General features: G+C 40.4%; 1 protein-coding gene across 1 annotated transcript in view; it reads left to right on the forward strand.

The window, feature by feature from the left end:
• Window positions 1-15,515, forward strand: part of TICRR (TOPBP1 interacting checkpoint and replication regulator) — a 46,446-nt gene that overhangs the window by 17,930 nt on the left and 13,001 nt on the right. Inside the window, exons 8-15 of the mRNA XM_039216641.1 lie at window positions 1,263-1,414; window positions 2,645-2,742; window positions 3,035-3,128; window positions 3,223-3,302; window positions 3,449-3,688; window positions 4,174-4,270; window positions 6,569-6,626; window positions 8,198-8,344. Coding sequence (XP_039072572.1) covers window positions 1,263-1,414; window positions 2,645-2,742; window positions 3,035-3,128; window positions 3,223-3,302; window positions 3,449-3,688; window positions 4,174-4,270; window positions 6,569-6,626; window positions 8,198-8,344 — 966 coding nt within the window. The remainder of the gene's footprint in view (window positions 1-1,262; window positions 1,415-2,644; window positions 2,743-3,034; window positions 3,129-3,222; window positions 3,303-3,448; window positions 3,689-4,173; window positions 4,271-6,568; window positions 6,627-8,197; window positions 8,345-15,515) is intronic.

The following is a 15,515-nucleotide window of genomic DNA, read 5'->3' on the forward strand; positions in this document are numbered from 1 at the left end:
TCCATTCTAATGTTGCTTATTTACCCTTTCTGTATTTAATATTGCACAGTCTCACTATAGATTTCTGTATTTGGCTCTTAAGAGAATTATTTTTTTGTTTCTGCTGATCTCTCTTGGGTTTTCTTTTCCTACTTAATTCATTTCTGTTCCTGTCATTATTATTGCCTTTGTTTTTTGGGTTTATTCTCTCATGCTGTTTCTTTTGTTGGACCCTTAGCTAATTGGTTTTTATTTTTCTTCTTTAAAAGATTATTTAAGTCTATGGACTTTCTTTTAAGTATTCATTTAACTGCATTATACAAGTTTGCTATATTCTGTTTTCATTGATACTTCTCAATATTTTGTGACATCCGGAATATAAGGGAATTTTTTAATCCATTCTCATAGTTTCTCTTTTACCCAGTCATGTATATTTGTAAAATAGATGTTTATATTTACTGATAAGCTTGGATGTTTTTAGTGTCTTATTTTGTGCTTTCTATGTTTTTGTGTGTTTTTTTTCATTTCTATCAGACTGTGGGATTAATCAAGCTTTGTTTATTCTTCTTGCTTTCTGCTAGGTTTTGGAGGTTATATAGGTATTTTTTGTTGTTGTTTTGAGGAGAGAAAGAGCATGAGCGTGCAAGCAGGGGAGAGAGGCAGAGGGAGAGAGAATGAACTTCTAGCAGGCACCCCGCCTGGTGTGAAGCCTGACACGAGGCTCAATCCCACAACCCTGGGATCATGACCTGAGCCAAAATCAAGAGTCAGATGCTCAACCCCTTAGCCACCCAGACACCCTTTTCTTTTCCTTTTTTAAGATTTTATTTTTAAGTGATCTCTACACCCAACATGGGGCTCAAACTCACAATCCTGAGATCAAGAGTCCCATGCTCCACTGACGGAGCCAGCCAGGGGCCCCTATAGTTTATTTCATTTCCATTAATAGTTATCCTTAACTTTATAACAGGTACATTTCATTTTCAAAGCCTTAAAATTAATCCCAATCTCTGTACTTTCTCAGCCTCCACACCACTGACATTTTGGGTGGGATAATTCTCTGTTAGGGGCTGGCCTTTGTAGCACAGGATGTTTAGCAGCATCCCCAGCCTTTGCTCACTAGATGCCAGGAGCACCCTCCTCTTCCCCACCAGTCTGGAAACCCAGACGTAGCCAAATGTCCCTTGGGAGGCAAAATTCCTAGTTGACAACCACTGGCTTAAACCGTACAATGACTTCAGCTGAAGGTGATGATCAACTTAATTTTTTTCCCCCCCGCACAGACTTTAAAACTGAAGAGGAGCTCCTGTCTTACATACATGAAAATTACCAAAAGACTGTGGCCACAGGAGAAATCATGTTGCATTCATGCGCTCGGAATATGATCTCCACCATTAAAGCATTCCTGAAGTCCAAAGGCACCAAGGAATTAGAAGTAAGAGAGTATGGATGTTGCTGTTTATCAGAGATGGAGTGGTTGGTGGGTTTGGTTCCTGTGTCTTGGGAAATGACTGCTATACAGTGTGCGATTCAAAAATAAGATAAGGGGGTGAACATAATTCCAGATCTTGGAAGGTGGACATGGTGAGCTGGTGAAGTGGAAATCCAGGAAATGGGGCAGGTGAGGGTAGTAGTAATTACACGTACTTCCTTTTTTTTTTTTTTTTTAATTTTTTTAGAGAGCGAGCAAGAAAGAGGGGGAGAGGGACACAGAGCATCCTAAGCAAACTCCATGCTCAATGTGGAGCCTGATATGGGGCTCAGTCTTAACAACTGTGAGATCATTACCTGAGCTGAAATCAAGAGTCGGATGTTTAATCCCCTGAGCCACCCAGGCACCCCTACATGTACTTCTTTTCTAACAAATTCTCTGTCCTCAACTACATGTTAGCTGCGTGAATTAAACCAGGGTTTCTTACCTGGCTACACTTTAGAGTCACCTACAACATTTTTAAAAATGCTGATGTCTGGCTTCCTCAAGATCAACTGAAACAGATCTCTGGGGTATGGGTCCTGGGCATATTTACTTATAAAAAGCTTCCTCCCTGACTCTTACGTAGAAGGAGTGTTGTAAACCACTGGTTTAGATCATGCTGTCATTGTCTTTATTCACGGTTAGTGCTGAAAGCCAGTCTCCTCTAAAGTGAACAGGAATTGATGGGGCCTGGGGGGCTCGGCTGGTGGAGCGTCCGACTTCGGCCCAGGTCACGCTCTAATGGTTCATGGGTTCGAGCCCCGCGTCGGGCTCTGTGCTAACAGCTCAGAGCCTGGAGCCTGTTTAAGATTCTGTGTCTCCCTCTCTCTGGCCCTCTCTTGTTCACACTGTCCCTCTCTCTCAGAAATGAATAAAACGTTAAAGAATAAATAAATACATAAATAAAGTGAACAGGAATTGTTTACAGTCCTTAGATTTTTTTTTTTTTTTTTTTTAAGAAAGGTCAGATAGGCAGGCTTGTTGTATCCATGCCCCCTTGCTCTTAAATACCTTTTTTACCCTGTTCTTTTTGATGATGTGAAAGAAGAACATTCTTTTCACTATTTTTCATTCAATAAGAGGGAAATTCATAGGGGAATGTACTTCCCTTAGGGCATTAGTCAGCTGCGAAATAAATTAGGTAGAGTATGTAACTCTGTATTCTCCTATGTAATAATTCTGTATTTGCAGATGAATTGCCTGAATCAGGTAAAAAATTGCCTCTTAAAAACTAGCAAAAGTCTTCGACAGGATCTGGGCAAAAAACTGGATGAAGATAAAGTCAGAGAGTAAGTAACTACCTTTGTTGATTGATTGATGTACTACCATTCTAAAACAAAGCTCTAAGATCTGGTTCTATTCATTTAAAATAGATTGCCAGTTGCTCAGAGGCTTTTTGTGGCTGATTCTTGAATGTGCAGTTTGAGTCACCCATTTGCCTAATAACCATGTCATTAGAGAAAGCAATGGCTCTTCTCCTTTTCGGCTGTGGTTCTTCTGTAAAAAGATCTTTGCTTGAGGAAGGAGTTTTTAGTCAAATGGCCCTCAGGATCGATATGACCAGATATTTTTTCTCTCAAGGTGCCGGCTGCAGGTATTCCTTCGTCTGGAGATGTGTCTGCAGTGCCCTTCCCTACGTGAAAGTGGAGACGATATGGAGCAGGTGGTGAAGGAGGCAAGTATACGGCTTGGCGCCCCTGGAAGTCGGCCTCAAAGGCTTTCGACTCCCCTGCAGAAGGCACATGGTGATTTTCAACTGTCTTCTTCAGGTGACGGATTTGCTGCGCGTGGTGTGTTTAACTGAGGATTCGGCGTACCTCGCAAAGTTTCTGGAAGAAATTTTGGGATTGTAAGTTTGAGGTCTAGTAACTTTACAGCTGTCTTACCAGGGGCCACATGTGGTATTGTGTGTGAGCCATGGAATTGGGGGACCGTCTCATGCTGGATGAGGGGTGGAATGGCAACCGCTCCATATTTAACCAGTCTACCCCGCAGGTATATCGACTCCATCCCGAAGACGCTGGGAGCTCTTTACGACAGCCTGGGCTTTATGATCCCTCAGAAGCTAGCGGGTGTCCTTCCTCTGGACTTTTTCAGTGATGACTCTGTGACACAAGAGAGCGGATCCCCGCTTCTTTCTGTGCCTCTCGTGTCCAGTGCTCCGCGATCGGTGTCGGGCGGCACTGAATCTGACCTGCTGGAGGAGCTTCGTACCAGATCGGCCAAGAAGAGAAGGTGGGAGTTCAAGGGATGGAAGGAGTTGCTGGCCCTGGTGTAGTTGGAGCAGAGGGCAGTTCCCTTTTGTGTAACGTATTGAATCCCTAGCTGCCCTTACTTCTGCACCATAGAAACCACCTCTTGTAGCTCCTAACCTGCAGCATCTGACACCCTTTTGACCATCCAGGGAGCATGCGGTGTTGATGACATGGTCCACAGTGCCCTTACCTGTCTGCGTGGGGCCTCCATGAGCTGGAAGCCTTTCATGAGACACACTGAGGGCTTCAGCGCACTTTGTGTTCTTCACACCATTCATAACCAGTTGAATTTGTAGCGGTTATTTGGAAATTGGTGAATTTGGCGTGTTTTGCTACAGATTCAGACCTGTGCCAGAAAAGCTGACCTTTATTTAATGTTCTATTATAAACTCTAGTTCTTTTCTAGTGTAACTACTCGTCACCACTATTGAATGTATATTGGCGGTTTCTTTCTGTTTTTAAAAGGAAAAATGCGTTAATAAGACATAAAAGCATTGCAGAGGTTTCGCAGAATCTTCGACAAATTGAAATTCCCAAAGCGTCCAAGAGAGCTACAAAACAAGTAAGTGATTTCCAGAGGAAGGAAATGGTGCCTCCACACCTGTCCTTTCCAGCATGAGTTGATGCAATAAGTAAGATTGAAAGGCAGTGTCTGTACTTTGAGGGAATAGTCATTGGAGGATACAGAAATAAGGCAGATGTTTTTAATCCAACAAATAAAGAGCGATACATTTGCTAAAGATAAACCATCTTACCCAGAAGTATGACAGTTAGAGGTGATACAAAGAAAATCAGCAAATGAAAGTTAGGAATGAATAAGTTAATTCAAAATATTTGGTAGACAAGGAAACTCATAAAATAACAAACATAAGCAAAGAGACCAATGAAAGAAATGATGTGCATGATAATAGGACTTTGATTACAGATAAGAAGGTGCTTTTGGGGGACCTTTCACTTCACTAAGGCGGGGTAGGGAGGGATGCTCTCATGAAGCGGTGATCTGCTTTTCTGTGACAGTAGATGGGCGGACTTGAACCCAGCTGGAGTCTGTTAATATTAAGTAGAATTGATGTCTTGTTAAGGAAAGAAATGAGAGGGTGTTGAAACCTTTTGGAACCGCAGGAATTCTGAGAAGAGTTAAAATTCTATAAGTAGTAGCTTTAGGAGCATTCATCGGAACACTGGTTTGCTTTGTCCCTAGATTCGTATCACTGCCCTTTGGGACTAGGTGGGGTTGTCTTTTGTTTTTGTTTTCATTTTCTTTTTCTGAGAGAGGGAGACAGTGTGAGCAGGGGAGGGTCAGAGAGAGAGGGAGACACAGAATCTGAAACAGGCCCCCGGCTCTGAGCTAACTGTCAGCACAGAGGCCGACGCAGGGCTCAAACCCACGAACCGTGAGATCATGACCTGAACCAAAGTTGGATGCTTAACCAACTGAGCCACCCAGGCCCCCCAAGGTGGGATTGTTTTTTAAGAGCTAGTGGTGTTCACTTCCTTAGTGTGACTTCCTAAGTGTCCGTGAATAATGCGCTAATCTTAAGTATCTTGGAATCCTGAGTGGAGAGTGGGAAATCCAAAAGTGGACTGGACGGCAGCAAAAGTCTCAGGCCTCCTCTCTCTAGATGTTACAATGATTCGCAGTCCTTTCTCGTACTCCTTACGTCCGCCTCCATGTGGTATTCTTCAAGTAACACATGGGCATAATGGGAAGGAAACAACCGTAAGCTTTAAAAACAATTCCATTGTATAGATGCATCTGTATTTTTAGATTATTGTATAGTTTAATATGGAGACTCCTTAAGATTATAGTCATCCTCGGGGTGCTTGGGGGGCTCAGTGGGTTAGGCATCTGACTTTTGAATTCGGTTCAGGTCATAATCCCAAGGTTGTGGGATTGAGCCCTGCATTGGGCTCTGCGCAGAGCATGGAGCCTGCTTAAGATTCTCTGTCTCTCTCTCTCTGTCTCTCCCTCTCCCTCTGTCTCTGTCTCTCTCCCTCTCTTTCCCTCCTATTCACAGCCTCTCTCTAAAACTAAAAAAAAGAGGGGGGCCACCTGGGTGGCTCAGTTGGTTAAACATCCGACTTCAGCTCAGGTCGTGATCTCAGCACACAGTTTATGAGTTCAGGCCCCACTTTGGGCTTTGTGCTGTCAGCACAGAGCCTGCTTTGGATCCTCTCCTCATCTCTCTCCCTCCCGCACTCGTGTGCTCTCTCAAAAATAAACATTTTTGTTTTTAAGAAGCATAGTCATCCTCTCATTTATATGGGTGTTCCCTTATTTTTTTTAGTATAAAGGTATACATGCTCGTTAAAAACTTGAAACGTTATGAAGTCAGAAATTGAGAGTGTCCTTCTTCCATTCATTCTTCAGAAGGAATCCCTGATGCCGGTTGTGTCTGTTCCCAGGCCCTTTTCTGCACACACTGATGGCACCAATCAAAGGTTTCCACATACCTCTCATACATGCCTGTACAGAAATGTCACAAATTGCCACAAAGCTGCTACACTGCTCTCCCCCACCCCCCACTTTTCCCATCGTGGGGCTCTTTCTGTGTATGTACAGCTAAGCCTTCCTTCCTTCTGTTTTTAGAGGTCTTACTAATCTTTGAGTGTCTGTGTTGGATGATGTATCAAAATTTATTTCACTCCTTATGGATATTTTTTTTTCCTTATGTATATTTGGGGTGGTTCTTATTTTGTATTATAATGCAGGCTTCTGTGTCCTTGGAACATCTGTCTGTTTTGGGACATTTGACAGGTATTTCTGTTAGGGATTCCTACAAGTGGAGCTGCAAGGCTCAGAGGGTCTCATGTGGAATTTTTATTCTTTGAAATGAATACCGATTTACTCCTCTTTCAGGAGAGCTCTCGCGTCACTCTTCCGCAGCCTGCACCCCTGGTGAAGGATACAGTGCAAGGTATACTTTGTCTTCTCAGTGTACGCATTTACTGGCTAGGATGACAAACTTAGTTTCATTGCATGTATTTAAGCAGCTGCATACAGTTCTAAATGATAAGTGTATATGGTCATTGGTTAATGAAATATGTCCAAATACCATGCGCTAGGAGAATAAGATATTCACACAGTCTCAAAATAACTGCATTCTGCAAAATCACCGGCCAGAAATCTTTTTATTTTATTTATTTATTTTTAATCTAAGCTTTACACCCAATGTGGGGGTAGAACTCATGACCCTGAGATCAAGAATTGCGCACGCTCTACCGACTGAGCCATCCAGATGCCCCTGGCCTGAAATCTTTTTTTTTTTTTTTTAATATCATTATTATGAAAGCCACAGAAAGGAAAAGAGGCAGTGAGATTGATTTAGATGAAAGCACTGTAAGTGTGACAACTGAATGCACTGTGTGACCCCTGCCTGGATCTTAAATTCCGGGAGGGAAGAAGCGGTGAGGGATAGTGAGACCCAGAGGGAAATGTGAGGATGGGCAGGATGCTGGGTGATAGACCCTTATTTTTGGTGGTGTCCTCCCTCCCCCCCATACTGTGCTGTGTTCTTGGGGGGAAACTATGTAAAGGTAGAGAGCAGTGGAGGGAGAAGACAAAAGTTAATAGTCGGTGAATTTTAGTGATGGCTCTCTGTGTAATGAATTATTCTTTGACATTTTCTGTCAATATTAAACTTTTATAAACTTGGGAAAGCAAACAAATGCAGTTTGGCTGTCAGATCACAAATGAGTTTCAGGCATTTGTTTTTGAAACTTGGGTGTCATTGGTGTCCTTAACTTTAATGTCTGTCATTGATCGATAAATATAAGGGCCCCTCCCAGCTTGTGAGTCATGGTTTATTGGGGTTGTATTTAACTGACTTGCTCTTAGAAGAGTTTTACCCGTGGTGAGTGTGTGAGTCTTCTTGCTTCAGATGAAGACGCTTTCCACTAGTTTATCAAGTAGTTTTTGATGGACTCTTTAGCTGCTTGTCACAACTGTGAGTCTGTAAATGGTCACATGCTCCCATGTTCCGAAGTCAGGAAGAGAATTGAAAATAACCCAGCAAATTCGTGAAATTCTCAAATCCACAGAGTAAAATCTGTGGATTTGAGGAGAACAGTTTCTCTCCTTGGAGCTGAGCTGAATACAAAGCCGTAAAGAGGTCCAAAGTGAGGGAAATTCTCACAACACCGGCATGCATTAAAACGGACGCTGACCTACACTACCAGCCTCTTAAGGATTGTGTCCATTTTACAATGATGACACCCTCTGATTTAAGTGATGTGGCCTTCCTCGTGTTCCTGAAAAGTTAGATTTAAATTGAATTTGTAAGAGTAAATAGTTTTTATGTACCATATGAGTATAATATTTAAGGAAATCCTGTTAGTCAATGTGGATAGAGAGGCCAGTCTGTAGAGTAGTTAGTTTCCTTAAGCTTAATCAGCTGCTCTCTGTTTTGGATCTTTCTTTTCCCAGATGTGGCATTTATTCGTGATAATATTTGGTGCTTTTTTGTTTTTGTTTTTTTAATGCTTTCAGAAGTGACCAAAGTTCGAAGAAATCTCTTCAACCAGGAAATGATTTCTCCTTCAAAGAGATCGGCAAAGCGGGGGTTGCCTAGAAGCCATTCTGTGTCGGCTGTGGAAGGTCTGGAGTATAAACCTGACAACTTGAAGAAGCCCAAAGGTATTATATTTCAGGGTAACCGGGAAGAGTGGGGTTCTTGGCTCCAAAGCAGTCCCCAGACTCTGTTTGTTGCGGAAGCTCCTTGGTCTCCTCCGTTTTCCTCTCTGTGGTTACCATCAGTTTTCCCCTTGGGGGTCTCTCTCCCTCCAAGCTTGGGTGAAGATGTAATCCTGGGATCTGGTCAGCCCTCCCCGGCCTCATCGCCCCTACAAGCATCTGTTTTACAAGCCCAGTGAAAAAGAAATGAAGCATAAGGGCCAGGGTTTTTTTCCTAGTCTTTTGTTTTTTTTTTTTTCTTTTCTTTTTTTGTTCTTTTAGTAATTGAGTAAAGAGTGCGATTCACTGGTCTTCATTGTATTCATGAAGTTGTGCAACCATCATAACTAACAATCAGATCGTTTTCATCCCTTTAGAAACAAACCACACATCTATTAGCAGTCACTCCGTTTCCGCCAGCTTTCCCAGCTGTAGGCGACCCCCAGCCTACTTGCAGTTTCTGTGGATTTGCCCCTTCTGGACAGTTCTTATAAGTGAAATCATACACTATATGGTCCTTGTAACCAGCTCCTTTCCCTCAGCATAGTGTTTTCAAGCTTTATGTATGGGCTGTAGCACATCTCAGCACTTCATTTCTGTTTATAGCCAATAATATTCCATTGTGTGGATACACTGCCTTTGATGTATCCATTCATCAGTTGTGGACATTTGAGTTGTTTCTACTGTTCAGCTATTATGAATAATGCTTCTATAAACACCAAAACGATTTCGCGTAGACATGTTTTTAATTCTCGGGTACATGCCTTGGAATGAAAGTATAGGGTCATATGGTAACTCTGTGTTTCGCTTTTTGAGGAGTTACCGAATTGCTTTCCAAGGTGGCTATAACATTTTCCGTTGCCACTAGCAATGTGTGAGGGTCTCGGTTTCCCCGTGCCCCCCCCCCCCCCCCCCCCCCCCCCCCCCCCCCCCCCCCCCCCCCCGTCTCTCTCTGATTCTAACTATCCTCCTGGGTGGGCAGTGGTAGCTCATTGTGGTTACGAGTTGTGTTTCTCTGATGACTGGTGTTGAGCATCTTTTCCTGTGCCTGCTGGCCATTTGTATATCTACTTCAGAGAATGTTTATTCAAATCTAATTGGGTTGTTTGTCTTTTTACTGCTGAATTATAAGAATTCTTCATGTATTCTAGATATTGGCTCCTCATCAGATACATGATTTGCAGATATTTTACCCAGTCTATCGGTTGTCTCTTCACTTTCTTGATAGTGCCCTTCAATACACAAAAAGTTTTTCATTTTGATTAAGTTCATTTGAAAGCAGCTTAGGAATTTTTCTCATTGCTCCTGGTTTTAGTGTCATATCTAAAAAAAAAAAAAGTGGGGGGGGGTGCACCTGGGAGGCTCAGTCGGTTGAGCATCCGACTTCGGCTCAGGTCCTATCTCACAGTTTGTGGGTTTGAGCCCCACATCGGGCTCTCTGCTGACAGCTAGCTCAGAGCCTGAAGCCTGTTTCAGATTTTGTCTTTCTCTCCCTCCCTCTCTGACCCTCCCCTGCTCATGCTGTCTCTCTCTCAGAAATAAATAAAACATTTAAAAAAAATTTAAAAAACATAATCCAATTTTGGAGTTTAAGCTGTTATGTTTCAGTCTTTGATCCATTTGGAGTTAACTTTTATGCATTATTTTCTGTGAGATGGGAGCCCAACATCATTCTCTCGTACTTGGCCATCCACTTGTTCCATTTGTGGAAATGGCTTCTTTCCCCATTGCATTGTCTTGGCATCTTGGTCAAAAGTTAAGGGGCGCTTGGGTGGTTCAGTCAGTTAAGCATTAGATTCTTGGTTTCAATTGAGGTCATGATCTCATGGTTCATGAGATCGAGCCCTGCGTTGGGCTTTGTGCTGTCAGCTCCTCCCTTGCTCTCTCACTCTCTCAACATAAACTTTTTTAAAAAGTCAATTGGCCATACATATTATAATTTTTAAAAAATCTTATTTGAATCCAAGTTAGCTAGCATATAGTGTAATAATTTCAGGAGTAGATTTAGTGATTCTTTACTTACATATAACACACAGCGGTCATCCCAACAGGTGCTCTCCTTAATGCCCATCTCCCCACCCAGCACCCCTCCAGCACCCCTCAGTTCTCTGTATTTAAGAGTTTCTTACAGTTTGCCTTCCCCTTCTTTTTATTTTTCCTTCCCTTCCCCTCTGTTCATCTGTTTTGTTTCTTAAATTCCACATAGGGGTAAAATCATAAAATATTTATTTTTCTCTGACTTATTTTTTTCAGCATAATACCCTTTATTTACATCCATGTTGCAAATGGCAAGGCTTCATTCTTTTTGATCGCCAAGTGATATTCTGTTATAAATATATACCACATCTTCTTTATCCACTCTCCAGCTGATGGACATTTGGGCTCTTTCCATACTTTGGCTATTGTTGATAGCGCTGCTATAAACACTGGGGTGCATGTGTTCCTTCAAATTAGCATTTTTGTATTCTTTGGATAAATACCTAGTATTGGTGGATTGTAGGGTAGTCCTATTTTTTATTTTTTGAGGAACCTCTGTACTGTTTCCCAGAGTGGCTACACCAGTTTGCATTCCCACCAGTAGTGCAAAAGTGTTCCCCTTTCTCTGGATCCTCGCCTACATCTGTTGTTGCCTGAGTTGTTCATTTTAGCCATTCTGACAGGTGTGAGGTGGTATCTCATTGTGGTTTTGATTTGTATTTCCCTGATGATGAGTGATGTTGAGCATCTTTTCATGTGTCAGCCATCTGGATACCTTCTTTGGAAAAGTGTCTGTTCATGCCTTTTGCCCATTTCTTCACTGGATTATTTGGTTTTGGGTGTTGAGTTTGATAAGTTCTTCATAGATTTTTGGATAGTAACCCTTTATCTGATATATCATTTACAAATACTCTCCTATTCTGTTGGTTACTTTTTTGTTTTGTTTCCTTCACTGTGCAGAAGCTTTTTATCTTGATGTGGTTGCAATAGTTCATTTTTGCTCTTGTTTCCCTTGCCTTGAAAGACATGTCTAGTAAGAAGTTGTTGTGGTTGAGGTCAAAAAGGCTATTACCTGTTTTCTCCTAGGATTTTGATGGTTTCCCGTCTTACATTTAGGTCTTTCATCCATTTTGAGTTTATTTTTGTGTATAGTGTAAGGAAGTGGTCCAGGTTAATTTTTCTGCATGTCTCTGTCCAGTTTTCCCAACACAATTTGCTGAAGAGACGGTCTTTTTTCCACTGGATAGCCTTGTCAAAAATTAGTTGGCCATACATCTGTTGGTCCATTTCTGGGTTCTGTATTCTGTTCCATTGATCTATGTGTCTGTTTTTGTGCCAGTACCATATTGTGTTGGTAATTACAGCTTTGTAATACAGCTTGAAGTCCAGAATTGCGATGCCTCCAAGCTTTGGTTTTCTTTTTTGACATTACTTTGGTTATTTGGGGTCTTTTTCTGGTTCCGTATACATTTTAGAATTGTTTGTTCTAGCTCTGTGAAGAATGCTGGTGTTATTTTGATGGGGATTGCACTGAATATGTAGATTGCTTTGGCATTTTAAAAATTTAATTGTTTTTTAAATGTTAGGTAGAATTCAGCAGTAAAGCCATCTAGTCCTGAGTACTTCTTTGTGGGAAGTTTTTTGATAACTGCTTTCACCCGTTTACTTGTTACAGGTTTATTCAGATTTTCTGTTTGTTCTTAAGTCTGTTTTCAGTGTTTGTGTCTTTGTAGGAATTTGTCCATTTCTTCTTGGTTATCTATTTTGCTGTTACACAGTTGTGCACAGTATTCCCAAATAGTCGTTTGTATTTCTGTGAGCTGGGTAGCAATGTTCCCTCTTTCATAGTAGTTTGGGTTTTTCCTCTCTTGGTCAGTCTAGTTAAAGATTGTCAATTTAACAAAGACGGGAGTAGAATTTAGTGATTCTTAACTAAAAAGCACTGGGTGTTATATGGTTCTTCTAAAAGAACCGACTTTTGGTTTCATTGGTTTTTCTGATGTTTTTTAATTCTTAAAAAAAATTTTTTTTAATGTTTATTTATTATTGAGACAGAGAGAAACAGAGCATGAGTAGGGGAGGGTCAGAGAGAGAGAGGGAGACACAGAATCAGAAGCAGGCTCCAGGCTCCAAGCTGGCTGTCAGCACAGAGCCCGACACGGTCCTCGAACCCACGAGCCGCGAGATATGACCTGAGCCCAAGTCAGACGCTTAACCGACTTAACCACCCAGGTGCCCTTGATGTTTTTTAATTCTTGATTTCATTTATTTCCTCTGTAATCTTTATCATTCTTCCTTCTACTTGCTTTGATGTTAGGTTGATCTTTTTGACCTTTTCAGGTTTAGTTTAGGTTATCGATTTGAGATCTATCTTCTTTTTTAACACAGGCATTACGGGTACGAATTCCCTTCTAAGCACTACTCTAGCTGTGTCCTGTCTGTTTGGGTATATTGTGTTTTAATTTCCATTATTTCAAAATATTTTCTAATTTCCCTTATGATTTTTTCTTTGACCTATTGATTATTTAGGAGTCCATTGACCCTTATGTATCTGTGAGTTTGCCAAATTTCCTTCTGTTGTTAATTTCCAATTTCATTCCATTGGTTGGAGAACAAACTTTGTATTTTAGTCTTATTAAATTTATTGAGGCTTATTTTATGCACTGCCATTTGACCTGTAACGGAGAGTGTTCTGTGTGTGCCTGAGAATAATGCAGAATCTGCTCCTGTTGGGTAGAGTGCTGTACTAATCTGTGTGCCCTATTTATTTTATAACTGAAAGTTTGTACCTCTTAATTCCCTCCCCTCTGGGGACCACCAGTCCTGTGTATCAGAGTCTGGTTTTGTTAGTTTTGTTTTTTAGGTTCCATATATGAGTGAAATCATTTGGTACTTGTCTTTCTCTGACTTAGTTCACTTAGCAAAATACCCTCTAGGACCATTCATGTTGTTGCAGATATCAAGATCTCATTCTTTTTTGTCCAAGATCTCATTCTTTTTTGTGGCTGAGTGATATTCCATTGTGTATATACCACATCTTCTCTGTCCATTCATCTGTCAATGGGCATTTGGGTTGCTTCCATAGCTTGGCTATTGTAAAGCTGCAATAAATAGGCGTGTGTATACCTTTTTGAAGTAGTGGTTTTCATTTTCTTTGGACAGATACCCAGTAGTGGAATCGTACTGGTGGATTATATGGTAATTCTGTTTTTAATTTTTAAAGGAAACTTCACTGGGGATTAAGGAGGGCATTTGCTGGGATGAGCACTGGGAGTTATATGTAAGTGATGAGTCACTAAATTCTATTCCTGAAGTCATTATTACACTACACGTTAACTAACTTGGATTTAAATTTAAAAAATAATAATAATACAAAACTATAAGGTTTAGAATCAAGATACATATGTATGTACATATTAGAAAATCAAGAATTTCCTCTTCTCTACAAAAATAAATAAATAAAATAAAGGAATCTTCATACTGTTTTCCCCATTGGCTGCCCCAGCTTATATTCCGACCAACAGTTCATAAAGGTTCCCTTTTCTCCACATCCTCGCCAACATTTGTTATTTCTTGTTTTGATACTAGCCATTCTGAGAAGTGTAAAGTGACATTTCATGGTAGTTCTGATTTGAATTTCCTTGATGATGAGTGATGTTTGAGTATCTTTTCATGTCTCTGTTGGCCATTTGTATGTCTTGGAGAAATAGCTGTTAAGGTCCTCTGCCCAGTTTTTAATTGGATTATTTTTTTGATGTTGACTTGCATGAGTTCTTTATTTGGGATACTAACCCTTTATTGGATATATCGTTAGCAAATACCTTCTCCTATTCAGTAGGGTTGCCTTGATGTTTTATTGGTTTCCTTTGCTTTGCAGAAGCCTTTTATATTTCAGTATAGTCCTGATAGTTTATTTTTGCTTTTGTTTCCCTTGCCTGAGGAGACATACCTAGAAAGAAGTTGCTACAGCTGATTTCAAGTTACTGCCTGTGTTCTCTTCTAGGGTTTTTATGTGCTCAGTTCTCACATTTAGGTCTTTAATCCATTTTATTTGTGTATATAAGAAAGTGGTCCCATGTCATTCTTTTGCATGTAGCTGTCCAGTTCCCAACACCATTTTTTGAAGAGATTCTTTTGCTGTAGATCAACTGACCGAATAAGCGTGGTTTATTTCTGGGCTCTTTATTGATCCTATTCATCTATGTGTCTGTTTTTGTGCTAGTACCATCCTGTTTTGATAGCTTCATGATATATCTTGATATCACAGATTGTGATACCTCTAGATTTGTTCTTTATCAAGATTGCTTTGGCTAATTGGGATCTTTTGTGGTTCCATACAAATCATAGTATTCTAGCTCTGAAAAATGCTATTAGTATTTTGATAGGGATTATCTTGAATCCATAGATTGCTTTTGGTAGTATGGAAATTTTAACAATATTAAATCTTCCAATCCATGAACATGAAATATCTTTCCATTTATTTGTGTCATCTTCAGTTTCTTTCATCAGTGTTTTATACTTATCAGAATACAGATCTTTGACCTCTTTGGTGAAGTTTATTCCTAGGTATTATTTTCTTTTTGGTGCAGTTATAAATGTGATTGTTTTCTTTTTCTTCTACTTTGTTACTAGTTTGTAGAAAGGCAACAGATTTCTGTATATTAATTGCAATCCTGCACCTTTACTAAATTCATTTATCAGTTCTGGTAGTTTTTGGTGGAATCTGTAGAGTTTCCTATATATAGAATCCTGTCATCTGCAAATCGTGACAGTTTTAATTCTTCCTTACCAGTTTGGATACGTTTACGTTTGCAGCCTAATTGCTGCAGCTAGGAGTTCCAGTAGTACTGTGTGGAATAAAGGTGGTTGATACTCTTGTCTTTTTCTTGACCTTAGAGGAAAAGCTCATTTTTCACCATGGAGTATGAGGTTAGCTATGGGTTTTTCATCTATGGCTTATTACTTTGAGGTAATTTCCCTCTACACCTATTTTGTTGAGAGTTTTTATTATGAATTGGTATTGTGGTTTGTCAGATGTTTTTTCTGTAGCTACTGAGATGATCATACAGTTTGTATTCTTGTTCATGTGAAGAATCACATTGATTTGCAAATATTGAACCACCCTTGCATCTTTGGATTAAATCCTATTTGTGGTGAA

The sequence above is a fragment of the Hyaena hyaena genome, unplaced genomic scaffold, assembly GCF_003009895.1.
Source record: "Hyaena hyaena isolate Hyena2069 unplaced genomic scaffold, ASM300989v1 scaffold_13, whole genome shotgun sequence".
NCBI classification, from domain to species: domain Eukaryota; kingdom Metazoa; phylum Chordata; class Mammalia; order Carnivora; family Hyaenidae; genus Hyaena; species Hyaena hyaena.